Below are 20,453 nucleotides of genomic sequence, written 5' to 3'. Positions count from 1 at the left end.
TATAAAAGAATAAAAAGGGAATTGGGGGGCATGGATTTAAATTACTAAATAATCTGATTTACAAATAAAGATATGGTCCTGGTTAACTCAGGAAGACTCACTGTAATCACAAGAAAGTTTATAAAACATAATAGAGGCTAGAAGAGAGAATCTCAGGTAGATTCTCAGTGTGAGAGACTCAATCAGTTATTGCTGGCTTTGAAGATGAAAGCGGGCTGGCCCCAAGCCAAGTCATGCAGACATCCTGAGAAGCTGGAAAAAGCCAGAAGGAGGTAGTGTTCAGAGAACCTCTAGCTCTGCTGACACTTTAATTTCAGTCCAGTGAGACCCCTTTTGGACTTTTGACCGTTAAGTAAAGAAAGATATTAAATATGTGTTATTTTAAGGAACTTGGTTTATGGTAATTTATTATGGAAGTGATAGGAAACCAATACAGAAATCTAACAAATTCCAAGGTTGTCACTGTTTTAGCAGTCTGAATATTTTCAAATATTTAATTCTAACTAGGTTTTACTGTGCCATACTTTTACTAAATTATATTAAGTTAAGGAAGCATGATAGTAAAAAGAAAATGACTGAATATTTCTATAACTTAGAAAATTATTAGGAAAAAATTGACTAAAATTAATATTTACCACTTTTTAAAGATCAGATTTAGTCTTTTATTAAAAATGTAGTGATATATTTTCCTATTTGTAAAATATTTCAAAAAATTAAATATAAATTTTTTTAATTTTAAATTTGTGTATATGTTAAGTATCATTTTTTCAACTCTAAATTGCTGAATAATTTTGAATATTAAATAACCATAATAAGCAAGCAATTTCTAAGTCTCAGTAAAGTGGAAACAGTTTACTTTTATTTAACAGATTCTATTTGAGATATCACTATAAGCAAAACCAAAGTTTAAACCTCTAACCAGTCATTTTAAAAATCCAACTAATTAAAATATTTTTGCTTTTCTATATGATCTTTATGTTGTGAGATATAATTCCAGGTTTAATCAGCTTATTATAAATGTAACCTTCCATTTGGTAAATCAATTTACCAGACTTAATTGTGCCCCACCATAACTCAATAAGACACTGAGGAAAACCATTGAAATGCTATTTCCTTTTCTTCAGAAGAGAATTATGTACAATTTCAGCATGCTTTGCATTTTTCAAAGCTAAAGTCAACAGGGAGGTATCACTCTCCTTTACATGAGTTTCCCATGAGAAAATCAACAGCAAAGTATAAAGCTTTTGCTGTTATTCATGAAACACTCCATAATACTAACGTGGCTTTTACCAGAACATGTTATTTGGCAGCTAAAACCTTTAATTAGAGTTGTGGTTTGAACAGATTTTCACTGAATTTAGGTTCTATAAGGGCTCAAAGAACAACGTTGTTTTTCTAACCATTTTATTCTATTTCAGGTGGTTAGAGCTAGGGGTGGTAAAAAGAAAATGTTACCCTGAGTCTTATTTTCTTGGCTTTAATTTTGATTCAACATTTCTAAGTGAGTACTAACAGCAGCTAGACAGAGAAAAATGAGCCACTCAATAAATATTTACTGAGCACTTGCTCTGTGTACCGATGTAGAAGAGGCCTTCTGAGGAAATATTACAACTGAAAATATGACTATTACTTTGTAAAAGGAGAGAAAAATTACTGGCAGGAGAATGAGCTATTAATTTAGTGATGAATCAAATCAAACAGAAAATTATGAAGTCAAAGGAAAAAGCAACAGTCAAATCTAAATCTGCACAACTGGGAAAGTTTATCACTAGAAATGAGGAAAGCAAGCCTTGGGGTTGAATATGGAAGGATTTTCTTAAATCCTGGCAGTTTAAACGACTACAAAACAACTTGAATAGATCAGCCTGGAAACTATAAATGGATTGTAAATGAGAGGTACAAGGTTGAAGCACAACAGGTAGAGTGTTTTACAAAGGTCTGACCTTGGTTTTAATCACTGGCACCACATATGGTCCCCTGAGTCAGAAGTGATCCCTGAGCTCAAAGAGGTCCTGGGCACTAATATATCTTCCCCCACATCCTGCCTCACCCCTATATTTAAAAAAAAGAAGAAGAAAAATAGAGGTGTAGATTTAGAACTCAATTGAAAATACTGAAAGGGAAAAAAAGAAGATACCAGTATTTGATTTTGATACTTCTGAGATAAATTCTGATTGCAATTAATAAAAAAATGTATATAAAATGTATATATAAAATAATAAAAAAAAGGTTTTTAAGATAATTATTTTATTATGATGAAAAATTAAAAACAGAGGCCGAAGAGATAGCACAGCAGCGTTTGATTGCAAGCAGCCGATCCAGGACCTAAGGTGTTGTTTGGTTCAAATCCCGGCATCCCACATGGTCCCCCATGCCTGCCAGGAGCGATTTCTTAGCAGATAGTCAGGAGTAACACCTGAGCACTGTCGGTGTGACCCAAAAACCAAAAATAAAAAAAAATAATTGAAAACAATGAAACAGATTGAGGATATGACAACTGAATTTACAAACTCCATGTTTCACATGCTAAAGAGTAAAAGGAAGAAGTAATGAAAAGAGGTAAAGCAGAGATGGAAGTCCAGCATATATAGTTCAAATTTAAAGGAAGAAAGATTGTTCAATGGGGTCAAGATGCGTAAAAAGAGAAAATGGAAAAAAATTATATGATACAGAAATCTCTAACCCTATAACCTACATAGCAGAGAAGCTAATTTAATAAAGATGCTCAAAAATGTTATTCTTCTCTCAGTTATCCAGAAGTTATGAAATAAGTTTAATTTTGATAGTTAATGGAGGATAACAACATTTAAAATTAAATTGTTTAATGTTAATTTAAAAATTAACAAGTAGAAATTAAAAAAAATTATAGTGGCTGGGATAGAACCTTGGCCCCAGCTTTCAAGTCAAATGCTCTACCATTCAGCTACAAAACTAATCCAAATTTTCTTGAACTTGAATACATCCTGGAGAGAAAATTTATGATTGATTTTAAAACCTGAAAACATGATAAAAAGGAATGTGTTCATTAGAAAACTACAAAGATATTTTCATTAGGGAATATACATTGAGGAATCTTTTGAAAAATTTTTGAGCTTATTAAAGAATATAGGCTCATTTAATTGTCTTTTTTCTTAAATCTGGAACTAGAATTTCAAGAAAACAAGGGTCTCTTAAATATTGTTTTTAACATGCTCAAAACAAATAGAATTTCTGACCTAGAGCAACTATTAAAGAAGTGTTTGCTCTCTTTTTTTCCCTACTGTTCTTTTCACCAATAAACACTGAAATGAACACTTTGAAAATTATCTTTTTCAATCTGAACTTATTTTTTAAAGGCTATCAGGGTTTTTTTTTATTTTTTAAATAAATAGCTTTATTTAAACACCATGATTACAAACATGTTTGTGGTTGGGTTTTAATTACAAAAAAAGAACACCCCCTTCACCAGTGCAACATTCCCACCACCAAACATCTTAATCAACTTTCAATATGGAGTTTGCTAGCAAGGGCTCTTGCCTTGCATATGGGCAACCAGGTTCAGTCCTCACATACTTTATGACCTACCAAAACCCACAAGGATTGATCCCTGAACACTCACAGAGCACTGCTGGATGAGACCACCTCCCACCAAAAAAAAAAAAAAGACTGAAAAATAAAACTTGTTCTCTCACCAATATTTGTTAATCTTTGGGAGACTTTATTTTGTGTGGTAGCAGAAAGGCAGGCTACTTCCTGACAGAGGAGCTGTCTCACAGAGCAATCCTAGCAATCCTCCACAAAACTTAAACTTCTTACTAGTCAATTTAAAGTTTTAACCTTGAACATACAAAGAATTTTAGAACTTAAGGTTCTGTAGCAGAACCTTTCTGATTCCGGTTGGCTTTTGGGGGCTACACAGGGTGGTGCTCAGGAATACTCCTAGCTCTGTAAATTAAAAAACTTCACTGCAAACATAACCTTTCTGATTTCTGTTGCTTTTCAGGGCTACAGATAGTGGTGCTCAGACATAACTCCTAGCTCTGTGCTCAAAGATTACTACCGTAGTGCTTTGGCGACAATATGCGGTGCCAGGTATGGGCCAACTGTATGCGTTGCAAGTTTCTTCTTCACTCTACTATCTGCTAAGACCCAGGTTTCTATAATTTAGAGCCTTTGCTTACCCAGGTGGCAGCATCTCCAGTTTCTTCTCAAACAGAGTAATTTTCTACTGTCTCATTCATCTCTAGCAATAGCTAGTTCTGTCTGCGTTATGTTACTTACCTACTTTAAAACAAATAAATAATATCATAAGCCCTGAGTGCAACCAGGCATGACCCCACGACAAACAAACAAAATAAATAAAAGATAGCGATCAAAACAATAGCAGAGCGGTAGGGCGTTTGCCTTGCACGCCACCTGGGATGGACCTGGTTTGATCCCTGGCATCCTTTATGGTTCCCTTGGCCTGCCAGGAGCAATTTCTGAGCACAGAGCCTGGAGTAACCCCTGAGAACAGCCCGGTGTGGTCCAAAAAAACACCCTCCCAAAAATGGTATTGTAATGTTTTCAATATTTCTTAACTCTGAGATATCTAGTATTTCTTTTGTCTTTTGAAGCACAGAACTCTGCATCACTGAATTCTGTTTTTACATTCTTTCCTACCTAAAGCAACCTGTTGTCTTCTGTTTCTTTTTGTTTTTTAGGTTTTGGGCCAAATCCGGTGACGCTCAGGGGTTACTCCTGGCTATGCACTCAGAAATTGCTCCTGGATTGGGGGACCATTTGGGACACCGGGGAAATTGAACCACAGTCAATCCTAGGCTAGTGCATGCAAAGCAGACGTCTTATGGCTTGTGCCACTGCTCAAGCCCCCTTCTGTTTCTAATATTTCTAATATTCATATTCACACACTTTTTCTTATATCTGCCTTCTACTTTCAAGAACATGCAGATATCTTTGTCTTCTAAAAGAAATACTCTGAATGGCTTTAAGAAAACTAATCCTGAAATTTCCATTTTAATTTTATGGCCTGTCTTATTTCTGTCTTTCTCTAGTACAGGGGTGGCTCCTGGCCAAAATGAATGTGGCTCTTTGCCTCTTATCATGATTTTGTATACTGTGGCTCTTTGCCAAGTTTGGATTTTTGTTCTGCTGCTTCTGAGGAGGGACCTCTGAGGAGAGATCTCCGAGCGCGGAGTCTAGCCCATCTCCCATCCCTCGGAAACAACTGCACTGGCCAGCGAGCATGAGACCCGTGTGGCACATGTTGGGTCACATCTGGCCCTTAGTTCTGAGTGTGGAGGACGCAGCACATCTTCACCATCACTGCAGGATTTTTACCTCGCTCAAAATGGCAAAATGCAATATGTGTTTCATAGATTATTGTTAAAATTAGATGCTTTTGTGTGAGTGTTTGTCTGTTTTGGTAGGTCACTGCGTGGTGTGGCTCTCTGACTCTCACAGTTTAAAATTTTGGCTCTTTGTGTCGAACTTTTTTGCCACCCCTGCTCTAGTATAATCAAAATAAATCTGTCAGTTTAGACATCACCTTAATATCCTGTAACTTCTCTATAGCAGACATCTTTCCTCTTATCCCTGGTGAAATTTATATAGTTATGCAACTACCTACATATTTTATGGGTCTGACAGATCAGAGCTCCACCTCTGCTGTTTACTTGCTAATTCTATGGACCTAGATTTATTTATAAGATCTCTGAATGTGAATTTTTATCTTAGAGTTTTTTTAAGTTCTTTGCTTTGCTTTCTGATTAGCACTTAATAAGGTAGAAATCGTGTTCTTTTTGTTTCATGCTAACAGCATACACAAAGAATACAGTGCATTAAAATCTTTGATCTTCTCACACCACGGGTAAAAGAAAGTTTCTAAAAAATGAATTTTTTCTTGGTTTAATCTCTCTGTTCCTACCCTATCCAAGAAGTTACTCACATTCCTTTTTTTTTCCTCTTTTGGACTATGCCCAACTGTACTCAGGACTTAATCCTCAAATCTGGGATATCTACATGCAAGACAAATTCCCTACCCACTGTATCCCTCTGACACTTAAAATAATTCCTTTAAATGATAATTTGCCATGCAAATTTGTTCCTACACCTAATTATTTTCCTAACCACTATTGAGGATATATTATGAATATATTTTCCTCATCAATTAAGGGTTGAAGAGGAATTTAAAGGTTAAAATTTTCCATCAATATATGTGTTCTCAATATTTCTATAACCTTCAAACTCTAAAAATCTTAAAAATTTATTAAAACAGGGGCTGGAGTAATAGCACAGCAGTAGGGCATTTGCCTTGTATTCAGCCAATCCAGGACAGACCTTGGTTTGATCCCTGGTATCCCATATGGTCCCTGAGCCAGGAGGGATTTCTGAGCACATAGCCAGGAGCAACCCCTGAGCATCACCGGGTGTGCCCAAAAAAGGAAAAAATAAAGTTATTAAAACACTTATCATAATCATATGTCATTCTACAGGTATATCACTATCAAATCTCTGGAGATAAACAATGATTAATAATTAAACATAGATATTTCATTTTTTATTTACTATCCTTTTCACAGAACATAGACATATAACTGTTTTATCATATAGCTATCTTGAAGTCAAAAATTTTTCTTAATATGTAAACTTAATTTTTTTTTGGGGGGGAACACCCGTTTGATGCTCAGGAGTTACTCCTGGCTAAGTGCTCAGAAATTGCCCCTGGCTTGGAGAGACCATATGGGACAACGGGGGATCGAACCGCGGTCCTTCCTTGGTTAGCGCTTGCAAGGCAGACACCTTACCTCTAGTGCCATTTCGCCAGCCCCGTAAACTTATTTTTTTAATAAAGGATAGTATCTGGCTAAAACAGGAACAGAGAAAAATTCCTTCCATCTTTATAAATGTTGTAATTTTATAAACTAAATTAAATATGTGAATTTTAAGATCTCTCCTTAGGAAGATTTCACTACTAATGCCTGATTCAGGTAAAAATATATTCACATAATTTAGGGGTTTTGGGAAGATTTTGTTTTTCCTAGTCCCTATAAATGTGCATAAAAGTTGGCTCTTCAAGTCCAGTTCACCCTGGAACAAGTTTTTTTTTTCCATCTCCCATGCTTATATCTTTCTAATTTAAGATTTGTACAATACAAATTATTTTGCTTTGCACACATGCACAAAGAAACTGCAATAGCAGTCTCATAATTTTAATTATGTTCCCTTTATTTGAATCTGAAGAGACAACCAGAAGCAAAATACAGTGCGGAAGGCATTTGCCTTTTATTCAGATGATACAGGTTTGGTTCCTGGTATTACTGAGCCCCACCAGATGTGATTCTTGAACAAAGAGCCGTGGGTTAAGTGTTGAGCACTACCAGGTGTGTCCCTAAACCAAAGTAGAATAAATACAATATAAAGTTATACTTAATAAATTATAGAAACAAAACAGGAAACTTAAAAAAATAAAGGAATTTAAGATAGGTTAGGATCCATATACTTGTAGTCACTGTAGTGAAGAGTTGTAGTAATGATTTCTGCACACATATAATCATTGCAGCACTATTTACATTAGCCAGAATCTGGAAACAACCCAGATGAGTGACTAAAGAAGCTGTGGTACATATACACAATGGAATACTACGCAGCCATCAGAAAAAAAAATAAACTAATGAAATTTTCTTATACATGGATGGCCATGGAAACTATTATGCTTAGTGAAATAAGTCAGAGGGAGGAAGATAGTCACAGAATATTTTCACTCAACTATGAGTTTTAAGAAAATTTAAAAGACATTACTGCACTAATACCCAGAGAGAATAGAGATGAAGGCTGGAAGGACCTGCCCGTCATATGAAGCTTGCCACAAAGAGTGGTGAGTTCAGTTAGAGAAATAACTACACTGACAACTATCATGACAATGATAGTAAGTGAAAGAAAGAGAAAGCTTGTCTTGAAGTCAAGCAGGGGATGGGGAAGGAGGAAGATGGATGGCATTGGTAGTAGAAACGCTGCACTGGTAAAGAGGGGACGTATTTTGTTTTGTTTTTAGAAACTAAAACCAAACTACAAATATGCTTGTAGTCATGTTGCTTAACTAGATATATTTAAAAAAAATAAAGTAGGTTTTATATAATTTGAATGAAAAAGTATTACTGGTATTCTGTATAAGAGAAATAAAAAGCAAGTCAAAAGTGAACTTCTAGAATGTCTACTGAAAAGATACTCTAAATAATACCCCCATGTTTAATAGGAGAGATTCATATTACAAGATCACAATAGCGCTGTTTAATTATTTAAAATAATATTAGACATCCATACTTGATATTCAAAAATATCAAATTATTTTATATATTGGGTACTAACACAATTGCAATGTTTCAATATCATTTATTTATATAACATTGACAATATGTATTCCCCTGTACTTTACAAACAGCAAAATCTAGAAATCTAAAAGTGAAATATACAAAATAAAAAATATTTATAAAAGCTAAGTATATAGCTTGAAGAGGTCTGAGTGATAGCACAATGGATCGGGCATTTGCCTTGCATATGACTGACCCATTCATTCACTCTCATTCTTAGCATCCCGTAGGGTCCTGTGAGCCTCCCAGGTGTAATTTCTGAGTACAGAGCCAGGAGTAAACCCTGAGCATCACGGGATGTGGTCCTGAAACCAAAATAAATTAATTTAAAATAAAAGCCTAAACCAGATTACTAGATTCTGGTAATTGAAGTAAAATGTATACAGATTGTATAGCAACAATAGAAATATTAAGTATTAAATAAATGCTGAAATTAGCATCTGTAAAAATCTAAAGGAAAATTACTGTATATGGAGACATAAATCAAAAAATGTGTATTTTAAAAAACAGTGTTTTAAGAAATTGAAGATTTTATGTATTTTCGTAGAAGCAAAAGTATATGTATACTACATGTAAGTTATTGCATGCAAAATATACAATGTAGATATAATTTTTAAATATAACTTAAATACTGTCTTAGAAAAATGTAATAGTTTCTACACAGAATATTTAGATATATAACTTAAATATGGCTGGTGTTCTTATATATGCATAAGTTTTACTTATTCCTTGGAATTCTTTGTTTGGATTATATTAATTTTAATATTAATATTTTCCTACATAGAAGCTGCAAAGTAATATAACATGAAAATAATCTTCATTTGCAATGTCACAGAATTCTTCTACTGATAATAATTCAGTTATGTTTGTGGCAAACTTATTTGTAAGATCCAACTTAACATGTTTCTGGAATACTTTATTTAAAGAATGTTTAACTATTTAGATGCAGAAAGAATACTTTGTGGTTTTCAAATTATGGTTTTCAATAATTTGCTCTGAATGTAAATTGTCTGTAGTAGTTGGAGTAATAGAAAGATTACCAAAAATAAAACTCAAACAATTTCTAAAATATTTTGAACAATGCACATCATTGTATGGGATCTAAATTACAAATGGTATATTCTAAATTATTACCATTCACTACTTTTATGAGACTAGATCAGTGTGGCACTTTAATTTGAACAAAACTGCCTTTTTGAATTATAGTATATGCCATTTATTTCCCTATAAAACAATAGGGGATGAAAAACAAAATCCTGAAGAAAAACTGTTTTCCAACCTGGAATGGCACTTAACACTAATATAAACAAAATGACAACTGGAGAAAATTTCTTAAATTTTGTGACAGTTCTCTTCTCTAGAAAATGAGTAGAAAGTAATATGTATGTATTTTAAGAGTTGTTGTGATAATGTCAGAAATATAGATAAGATAATTAAAAATGATACTCTAGCATAATCACCTGTAATGTTTCAAAAAGTGAGGTACTATAAAAATCTACTATATTGCTGGCATTTTAACTAAGATAAATGTAACAGTAAAGAGCAGTTATGGATAATAATATATTACAAGATATACATTTTCTTATGGGTATTCCATGCTGTGTAGGTCGCAAAATAAAATACAAATCTTGCCAATACATAGATTTAATTATTATGAAGGTAGTGGTATTTATATTGAAAAATACAGATAACAAGTGGGAAATTAAAGAAACTGAATTGTAAAAAATTTAATATATCTGCAACCATACTCAAAAGGAGGCCCATGGCATCTATTGTGGTCATTTTTTAGCACAGATCCAGGAATAGCTCCCAAAGATCACCAGGTGTGTCAAAAAAGCCAAATAAATGAATTAAAAATAAGTTTTAAAAATATGAAATATGGGCCTGAGTGGTGGTGTGGACCGTAAGGCATCTGCCTTGCCAGTGTAGCCTAGGACTGACCGCATTTTGATCACCTGGTGTCCCATATAGTCCTCCAAGCCAAGAGCAATTTCTGAGCGCATAGCCAAGATTAACTCCTGAGTGTCACCAGATGTGGCCAAAAAAATAATGGAATTATTCTCAGCACTTTGTATATTCCTTAGGTTACATGATTTATACTGCTTTGAAGGCTATCTCTAAACTCAGGAAAGTTTACAGGGATTGATAGTGATAAAGGCTTTGTGCACTGAAGGGATTCTCAACTGACCCATATTCCACATATGTGCCAATTTATTCTACACCTGTGCTGTCATATGTGACATTCATAAGGTACACATGAATATTTAAACTTAGAAACTAAAATGTGTCAACAAAATTGATCTCCTCAGGCATACTAATCATATTTCAGTTCAAAATTTCATGTAATTATATAAAAAGGTATATACACTAGGAACACAAAAACACAATACAAAAATGCATTCTGCACACCTATATTTATTGCAGCACTATTTACAATAGCTTGAATCTGGAAAAAACTCATATGACCAACAACAGATGAGTGGCTAAAGACACTGTGGTACATATACACAATGGAATGCTATGCAGTCATCAGAAGAAAGGAGGTCATGACATTTTCCTATATATGGATGGACATGGAAACTATTATGATGAGTAAAATAAATCAGAAGGAGTGATACAGACACAGAATATTCTCACTCATCTATGGGTTTAAAAAAAAAGACATTATGGTAATAATACTCTGAGACAATAGAGATGAGGGCTGGAAGGTCCAGCCCACAGTATGAATCTTACCACAAAGAGTGGTGAGTTTATTTAGAGAAATAACTACACCAAGAACTATCATGACATTGATAATGAGTAAGAGAAATAGAATGCCTGTGTCAAATACAGGTAGGGGTGGGAATGGAGGGATTTGGTGGGCATTGATAGTGGGAAGGTTGCACTGGTGAAGGGGGGGGTGTTCTTTTTATAACTGAAACCCAACTATATATATGTTTTTAATCATGGTGCTTAAATATATTATTTTAAAACATAAATTGACTTTTATATCATCAAATAATATTCTTGGGAGGGGGAATACCCAAAGGTAACTCTTAACAGTGCTCAGTGGCACTCCTGGTTCTATTTTCAGAAATTACAGGAAAGTAAACTGCACTACTTCTCTGCCCCCAAAGGATATCTGTTTCATCAGCTCTGATATGCTATTTTCAAAGAATCACATTTATTGTACTGTAGCAGACTAATAAAATAATCTTGAGAATTTCCTCTCTAGAATTGATTTAAAATATGTAAGATACAATTAAAATAAATAAATCTCATCATAGATACTGACATTTTATCCTCTAATTTTTATCTGTATTTTTTCAGATAGTTTGCTATTTGATTTCACTATAAAAATGGAACAATTATTCATATTTAGAATTAAGAGATATTTTCCTCAAGAACTGAGATCTTCCAATGCTAAATAATATTAATTTAAATCAACTGGTCTGGAATCTGTATCTTTTTTTACATGTGTCATTATCAATACTGTGAACTAGAAGTTTACCTTATTAGCAAAAATTCCTTTTTACTCACTTTTAACATGAACAGATAGGCCCAGCACAATATAGATGGTCAGAAATGAAAATATAATAAAAGTGGCCTCTTCAAGGATATTATTACCATTCAATTGGAAAGAAAAAGATAAACTCACCATTACTGAATACGATATCCAATAATTATATTATTCCCTATTTTTATAGCAAAATATACAGTGATGTGGAATTACAGATAAGAATAATATCACAATGATATATTTATGAAAAATGACAAGTTTATTTTGCATATGAACTAGGGATAAAAATGAAGAAATCCTTTAAATACTGAAATAAATATAAGCTAATAAAAAGTAATGAGTAGGGGCCGGAGAGATAGCATGAAGGTAAGGCGTTTGCCTTTCATGCAGGACAGTGGTTCGAATCCCGGCCTCCCATATGTCCCCTGTGCCTGCCAGGGGAGTTTTCAGAACATAGAGCTAGGAGTAACTCCTGAGCGCTGCCGGGTGTGACTCAAAAACCAAAAAAAAAAAAAAAGTAATGAGTAATAAAAAAAAAATAATTCTGGAAAATAAATTAAGGCCACTAGATTGAAAAAAAAATGCAACATGCCCGATAAACTGATATTATGCACTGCCTTAAATACAAAGCAGGTTTTAAAAATAGTAAATATTTTAAAATAGTAATTTTTTCCAAATTTATTTGCCATGAAGAAAATTTTCATTCACAGTAACTCAGTTGCTCTGTGGATAAAATTAAAATTGCTAATATTCCATTATTTATTGTATAATAGCATTTAGTTTTATAGATATGTCTTTATATATATATATATTCCCATGTATATAATGATATAAATACATACATTCCCAGGACTCAAGCTTGATTATTATGAATTTTCAAAGTTGAGTTATTGTTTAATTTTGATTATGCAACAGATGCTAATTGCTTTTAAAGTCAGTTAATATTTTTTTGCCAATTTCTCTTTCAAACTTATCTAAAATGTCTGGTCTTTTTCTAATTTTCGTCAAATCTTTGCCATTTAAAATGATCCATTTCTATATGAAAATAGATATGTTTCTTTTTTTACACTTCTACACAATCTTGGAATCATTCAGTCCAAGTCTTTCACTTAATAGAGAACTTCAAGATGCAAATTCATGAAGGTCATACATTAGTAATAGGATTAAATGAAGTTCAAGCTTTCCTTTGCCATTGCAATGTTTAAAATTAAGGTCCAAGGAAGTAATTCAGCAGTAAAGTACTTGTTTTGCAATTATGAGGCCTTATATTCAAACCCTAGTACTACTAAAAAAAATAGAAGAAGAAAAAGAACCATTTGCATACAATTATTCCATTGGCTACTACAAACATTTCTTTGCAGTAATGTCAAATAATTTTCTGAATTATTCATTTTCACTCTATGTGCTGAATCTCTGTTACAAGCAGAACTTTTTAAGTGTAGACACTCTTCTGGATACTACTGCACACTATCATTATTTCTTACAATAATCTTGCAAAACAATTTTTTCTATTACTTGACATGTTTAATTTCAAATCTCTAAGGCATCCTATTGGCTACTCACTGTTCAAAAATATGATCATATTTTTCTTTTTGTCCAGAAAACAAATAAAATTTATTTCCATGTTTTGTCTGTTTAATCTATAGTAGCTTTCTCACATTTAATTCCCTACAGCTAACCTGAATTAGATTTTTAAAGTTGATAACTTATCACACAATTCTCAGCTGATACTGTTCTTAGTTCTTGCAAGTTAGCTTGCATACTACTAAGACAATTAGAGAAATCAAGTTTCTTGTTTATTGATTTCTGAAACTATTTTGTTCTTTTAGTCTAACTTAAAAATCTAAATGTGTAATAAAAATTATTTGGAACACTGAATTCTATTATGCTTTATATGACTTTTAAGTGTGATATTCCTTCCAGGACCCAAATGATAGTATGTACAGCTGGTAAGAAATTTGCCTTACACACAACTGAACTGAGATTGGTCCCTGGCATCCCACATGGTTCTCTGAGCACCCCTAGGAATGATCCCTGAGTACAGAGCCAGACATGCCATTCTCCCAAAATTTACATTATGAATTTGAATTATTTATACAAAGAATTTGAAATTATAGGAACAATAAGAAAACAGAAATAAAAATTCCCTATAATTTTCAAGTCTTGCTTGCAGAGTAGTTTAGACCTTATGTAGTATGTATTTTCATACGTATACAGGATACATATGTATATGGTTATGTATATATGTTATAAAATTTTGTTATAGGTATATTAGTTCATAACAATATATCTTAACTAACAAGGGTCCGAGCAGTGGCACAAGTGGTAAGGTGTCTACCTTGCTGGCACTAGCCTAGGACAGACCAAGTTTGATCCCTTTGTGCACCATATGGTCTCCTGAGCATATCTATAAATGTACATATAAATTTCTAAGTCTTAGAGTATTAGACTTCAGCAGTATATTTTATGATAAACATATATGTACATATATATTCTGAAGTAGTATATATTATCAAATATATTTCCATAAAAACAAAATTCAGTACACTATTGATGGGCTTTAAATGAAAGATCCACTTATAAAAGGAAATATAAAATTAATATTGTGGGAGTCAGAGAGATAGCCTGGAGGTTTGAATCCCAGCACCCCATATGGTCCCCCGTGCCTGCCAGGGGCGATTTCTGAGCATAGAGCCAGGAGTAATACCAGAGTACTGCCGGGTTGACCTTCCAAAAAAAAAAAATAATGTTGTGATTCACTAGACAAAATAGTTGGGGATAAAGCAATAAAATCCTTCAAAGTATACAATTTAAAATAATTTAAAAATAATTTCAGTTCATTCTATGTTTGTTTATTACATGAATTTATTTATTTTTTATTTTTTAAAATTTTTTGGGGGGTCACACCCAGCACTGCTCAGGGGTTACTCCTGGCTCTACACTCAAATATTGCCCCTGGCAGGCACGGGGAACCATATGAAATGCCAGGATCTGAACCACCGTCCTTCTGCATGCAAGGCAAACACCTTATCTCCATGCTATCTCTCCGGCCCCTACATGAATTTATTAGTAATATTCAGTCACAGAAGAGATTCAATCATGGATCTTCATTTTTAAAGTTATAATTAGTAATTCTGACATTCTTAAATATTAATTTATAAATCAAAGTTGAAAAACTGGGTGTAAATATTGCATAAGTAATTTTATAGTTTTAAAAGCCAATTGCAGTCTTCTGATTTCAACTTCAACAAATAACATTCTTGCAATTAGCTTAAAGGAAAATTGTGAGGGACCAAATGAAATGGATATGGTTGTTGCTTTGTATGAAACCCAACCCAGGTTTAAATCCCAAGCACTAACTACCAGGACTGATCTCTGAGAACAAAACCAAAAGTGAACCCTAAGCACTGCCAGGTGTGACCCCCCAAAAATTAAAAAGTAAAGGCAAAATGCATATCACTTTATTTCAATTCATGTATTTGCCAATAATATTGCAGAAAACAAAACCTTAAAAAAAAAAGAACACTCTGCAATAGCAAGATATAAAATTTGTCCTGTTGAAAGAAACTCAAATTCTCCTTAGAAATGTAGAAACTAGAAATGTAAAGATCATGGGAAATACTGCTCCTAAAATTACTATCAAGGGATCATTGCTTGCATTATTTTAATAAAATCTGCAAGATAACTATAAGAATAGAATATAATCATTAAAACTGTTTTTACTAGATGAATAGATTGAATAAAGAGGTTAAGCAAATTTTCATTATTAATTATCTAATTTTCAAACTAGTAAGAAAAATCAAAGCCTTTGTTATTGTGGTTCCCTACTTTTTCATTCTTAGAAAACAATTTATTAGTATGCATATTTTAATAATATCAAACAAGAATAATCAAAATAATAGAAAAAAGATAGAGTATTAGCATATGTAGAACGGCTCCAGTTTTGTCATCTAGAATAAGATATTTTAGGGAATATTTTTATCAACTTAAGTACTATCTTCAAGCTAAGCAAAAACATGTTTGTGTATATTTTTGTGTACAAATAATATGTTTGTATGTTATGAGAAAGAGAAAATTAGAGATTGAGTAAAAGAGAGCTTGAAATATTAAAACACTTTTTAAAATCTACAGATTAATCATGGAATATTATATCATAATCTGACCAATTCTTCAACTCACACAATATAACTTCTGATTTCCATCTTCAGAAAAATATCTCATGGTTTATTTCAAAATGTTACTCTATAGAAAGTGATATTTGTCTTATAAATCCAGATATTTGGAACTATTCCATCTTTGAGTCTCAGTTTAGCCAATTGTTTTCATTAAAATAAATATTTCAATGAGTCTGGAACAGTCTTACTAGACCAACCCAGACTCCGTGTATTCTCTTTAAGAGATTAATTTGGGACATTGGTGATAGGAATGTTGTACTGGTGAAGGGGGGACATTCTTTACATGACTGAAACCCAACTACAATCGTATTTGTAATCAAGATGTTTAAATAAAGATATTAATTTAAAAAAATAAAAAATAAATTAATCTAGTAAATAGCTCATTAGGTTTATTAATGTTAAATGAAGAGATTATAACAGTCAAAGAAAGGCAAAGTTCACTGGGTAAGACCCCTATATTATCATGGGAGTATAAAATCTCTAGTATTTTTTATTATTGCATTTTATGAAATAAATACCCATCCTCACTGTTTGCTTATACAATTCAAGTGATTCAAGTTATTCTGAAGTGAGTAACTGCATAAGCAGTCTGCTTATGAGAAATCTGAGCTATTACTTTAAATGATCTTGACGCAAAAACTTCCTTTCTCTACTTGAGTGTTTATCAGTCTGAGTGTATTAATCTAGGGTATAGACATGCTATCATTGGCTGCCAAATCATAAAAATCATTCAAATACTCCAAAATTTAGTACCACCAAACCTTTGTGTTAATAATTAATCAAAATTTATTAAAGAGAGTAATTCTAAGATAAGAGAATGTGTGAGTTTCAATACACATCTTATATCTTAAAATTTTTTTAAGCAATTATTGCTTTCTCAATTCAAAACTATCTATGGCTCTTAGATGTTGGATACTATGAAAAAGAAAAACTTAATTCCCAATACTAAAAAAATAGTTAATTAGAAATGGGCCTTTAGAGATAACTAATGACATCATTGTGATGTTTCCAAAATGCTTATATTCTAAGAACAATTATTCTTTCCTAAGGAATTAAGGGGATGAAATTAAGGTCTACTTTGCATGACAAGGTCAGATTTCTGCAGGCAAATGAGCATTCTATAGTTAATTGTTCCTAGATTGTACTGACTAACTGGACCTTAAGAGGTCAAGAAAGGTTCCAAATTGTGCTCACTACTTTAAGGCTACCCCTTGGGTCACTTTAATCATTTTAAGGTCACTGGGACATTTCTTACTCTAATTCCATCTTTATTCTTTTAAATCTTGCTAATTGATATTAGCAATTCACTACTGATCTATGGGAAAAAGATATAAGATTTATCATTACATGTAAATCAAAAGATAAAACCCTCTTATTTAACAACCTTTTGAAATATTATTAAATTTACTCTAATGAAATTTCAGTAGGCCCAAAAGTGATAAGCATTCCCAAAGAAGAGATAGACTCATTATAGTTCTGGTATTTACATCATATGATCAATCACTACAGCTAATGCGGTTATTATGTATCTTTTTAAAGTTAATGCAGAAACTATCTTAAAAACTGTCCTCAATCATTATCTTTTTAAATATCAGTATCTGCTGATACAAAAATTGATTTACAATGTTCCTCTTTTTAGCAAATATGACTACATTTTCTGAGTGAAATGGAAATATACAATATAATTTGAATAATTAGAGCCTGTAATGCTTTAATATATAATTTAAAAGTAGAAGGAATTCCAGTTATGAATGGTATCTTTTTTATAATTAATGAAGTATATCTCAAATTTTCAGATAAAATGGAGAAAACAACTACATTTAATTCGATCTGCTTTATTCAAACAGATAGTGGGAAACTAATATATAAAACCCTTACAGAGTATAGTGTTAAAAGAGGCTCAAGAGTTTTATTAAGATCATTTTGAAAATGTTAGTTTTCACATATCTTCAGCATGAAGCGAAAAACTTGAAATAATGAAAAAATATAACTCAATAGAAGGCTTTATCTTCTTACTGGAGTCAAATGGGCACATTAAAAAGTCCCTTATAAATGTGTATATTTCAATTAATTTTGTTATATCTTGAGTTTGATTTCTTTATGGATTTTGCTGCATATTAAGAATTTCTACAAGAACAAATTGACAGCTTTACTACTTAACTACTCATTCTTCACAAAAGAAAAAAAGCCAAAGGTGTTCTCATGGAAACAGTGGAAGAAAAATTTACAGGATTTTAGTACCAGTTCCTAAGTATTGAAAAGATTAGATTTTCTTTCTGGATGCTTTCAAATTCCCAATGCCACTTCTTTCAAAGCTAGTGTTAGTTCTGCAGTCAGTTTTCAGTCTTCCAGTGGTAAGAATATATTCAAAGGCTGTGTGCACAGCAGGGTGAAAGTCTTCTTCTTTTTCATTTTTTTTTTATGAATGTAACTATATCATTCATCAGTATCCCCTTGCCATAGGAGACTTGTGTTTTCTTTTCTTTTAGTGACTTTTTGGGCTCTTGAATGCCAGTAACTGCCCTGAGGCCTGGGGCAACATTCACATAATCTCCTTCAATAGAGGCTACAGAAGCCATTGGTGCAAAGAAATTTCAAGTCTGTGGATCCAAGTCTCCACATTCTAAACCTAATGTTCACATTGGTTAAATTTTCATAAAGGACACTTACTCCAGGTTTCAAAATAACATGAAGGCTTATCCTTTTTAATGAGAATGGATATCATGAACTATAATGAATATGATTTTTTAAAATAATTTCCACTCCATAGACTGCATATACATATTACAAAGGTCTACTTAAAGTAGACCAAAATAAGATCTAATGGACCTATTAATTATTTTTGTTTGTTCTGGTTTGGGACACACATGGCTGTGTTCATGGTTTACCCCTGACTTTGCTCTCATTATGGTATTGCTTGAGGGACCAGATGGGATACTGGGGATTGAATTCAGGTTGGCTGATTACAAGGCAAATGCCTTACCTGCTGAACTCTCTCTCTAGTTATTTTTCTAAATATCTTCACAGGCTGATTGTGGAGCTAAAATATGTTTAAATTTATTGCTTAAAACACTATGAGTTTTAGAACAAAACATGTATCAGTGCTATTTAACTTATACCTAGCTAAGGATTTCATAAATTTATCAAATACATGTGTCTATAACACATTAAAATGCATATTAGTAAATTAGGAGAAAAAGCTGGAAAAACAAATTCAGGTTGTATAGTCAAAATGGAAGCATCATTGTCTTAGTTTCTCTAAGTAAATTTTAACCTCAATTCTATTACATGAGATAATATTAGCTACAAAACTTCACCCAGAGTATTCCTGTAATTTGAGACATTAGGCAAGTCACTCTGAAAGGAGCCTGTGTCTTATCTATTTCCGACTGACATAATAAATGTTTTTAAATGTGTGAGGAAAGGGAAGTTTATAGTCCCAGTTTTATAGTAAATGGTCAAGATTAGACAGAAAAAAATAGACAAATGAAGACAGAAAAAAATAGACAGTACTGAAGTCCCATTAATGGGGAAGATTTAAATTGCATGAGAAATCAACTTTCTATTTCTTCACTGCAAACCAGAAAGTTGTGCCAAACTCAAACATGACAAACTTTTAAATTAAATGAAAACTCATGTAGAAATGAGGGTTTGTGTTCATATGCCTATATTTATTGCACATAGGCATGTTTGCTCAGTATAGTTGTGGAAAAGTTGTAAAGACTTTGGTTCATATTCTTTGATTTTTCACACAGAGGCAAGGGGGAAAAACCATAGGTATGTTAAAGAAGAATAAATGGAACCTTCTCTTCAATCAACTTACCAGTTTTTCGAAGGGGGAAATCATCCTTTCCGTCTTGTGCTCCTGGTAAAGTGTATTTGTAAGATGGAGATGTTCCACTCAGGGGAGGAGAGCTTTGATCCAAAGATGTGTGGTGGGCAGCCCTAGAAATGGAAAAGACAGTTGGCCATATAGGATGGAGTTTCTACTATATGTTGGTCAGTAAAGAGTTAGTTTCACATGTTGCTATGTGTCCCAGATGTGTTTGTGTTTTCTCTTTTGCAGGTACAAACAATAATCTCAATTGGCCACCATCGAGTGAAATTCTGCTTACCACAATAGAGAAATTACCAAAAACACAAATTCAGCTGAGATGATCAGGGAAATATGTGCTTGACAACCATATTAGTAGATAAGCTATTATCTGAATTAATTTGAGTCAACCACATAGAACAGCTAAGTGAAACAGATGAAAGTAAAGACACCAGAAGGCCTCAGTTGAACATGACAGTACATGAGAGTGGCTTTTCATTGATCCATACAGTATCGTGTTATCTACCTTGGGCATCCTGATTTTGATAGCTGTTACAAAGTATATGACTGAAGAGCTAGTTATTTCAGTATAAAATTGAATGTAGAAATAGCTAACT

General features: G+C 32.8%; 1 protein-coding gene across 2 annotated transcripts in view; it reads right to left on the bottom strand.

The window, feature by feature from the left end:
• HDAC9 (histone deacetylase 9) overlaps positions 1 to 20,453 on the bottom strand; it is a 950,572-nt gene that overhangs the window by 445,982 nt on the left and 484,137 nt on the right. For both annotated transcript variants that reach the window (XM_049785709.1, XM_049785708.1), the window contains exon 6: positions 19,846 to 19,967. In XM_049785709.1, coding sequence (XP_049641666.1) covers positions 19,846 to 19,967 — 122 coding nt within the window. The remainder of the gene's footprint in view (positions 1 to 19,845; positions 19,968 to 20,453) is intronic.

Source organism: Suncus etruscus, chromosome 13 (genome assembly GCF_024139225.1).
Source record: "Suncus etruscus isolate mSunEtr1 chromosome 13, mSunEtr1.pri.cur, whole genome shotgun sequence".
NCBI classification, from domain to species: Eukaryota; Metazoa; Chordata; class Mammalia; order Eulipotyphla; family Soricidae; genus Suncus; species Suncus etruscus.
The sequence above is the reverse complement of the archived record's forward strand: the minus strand, read 5'-3'. Positions and strand labels throughout refer to the sequence as shown.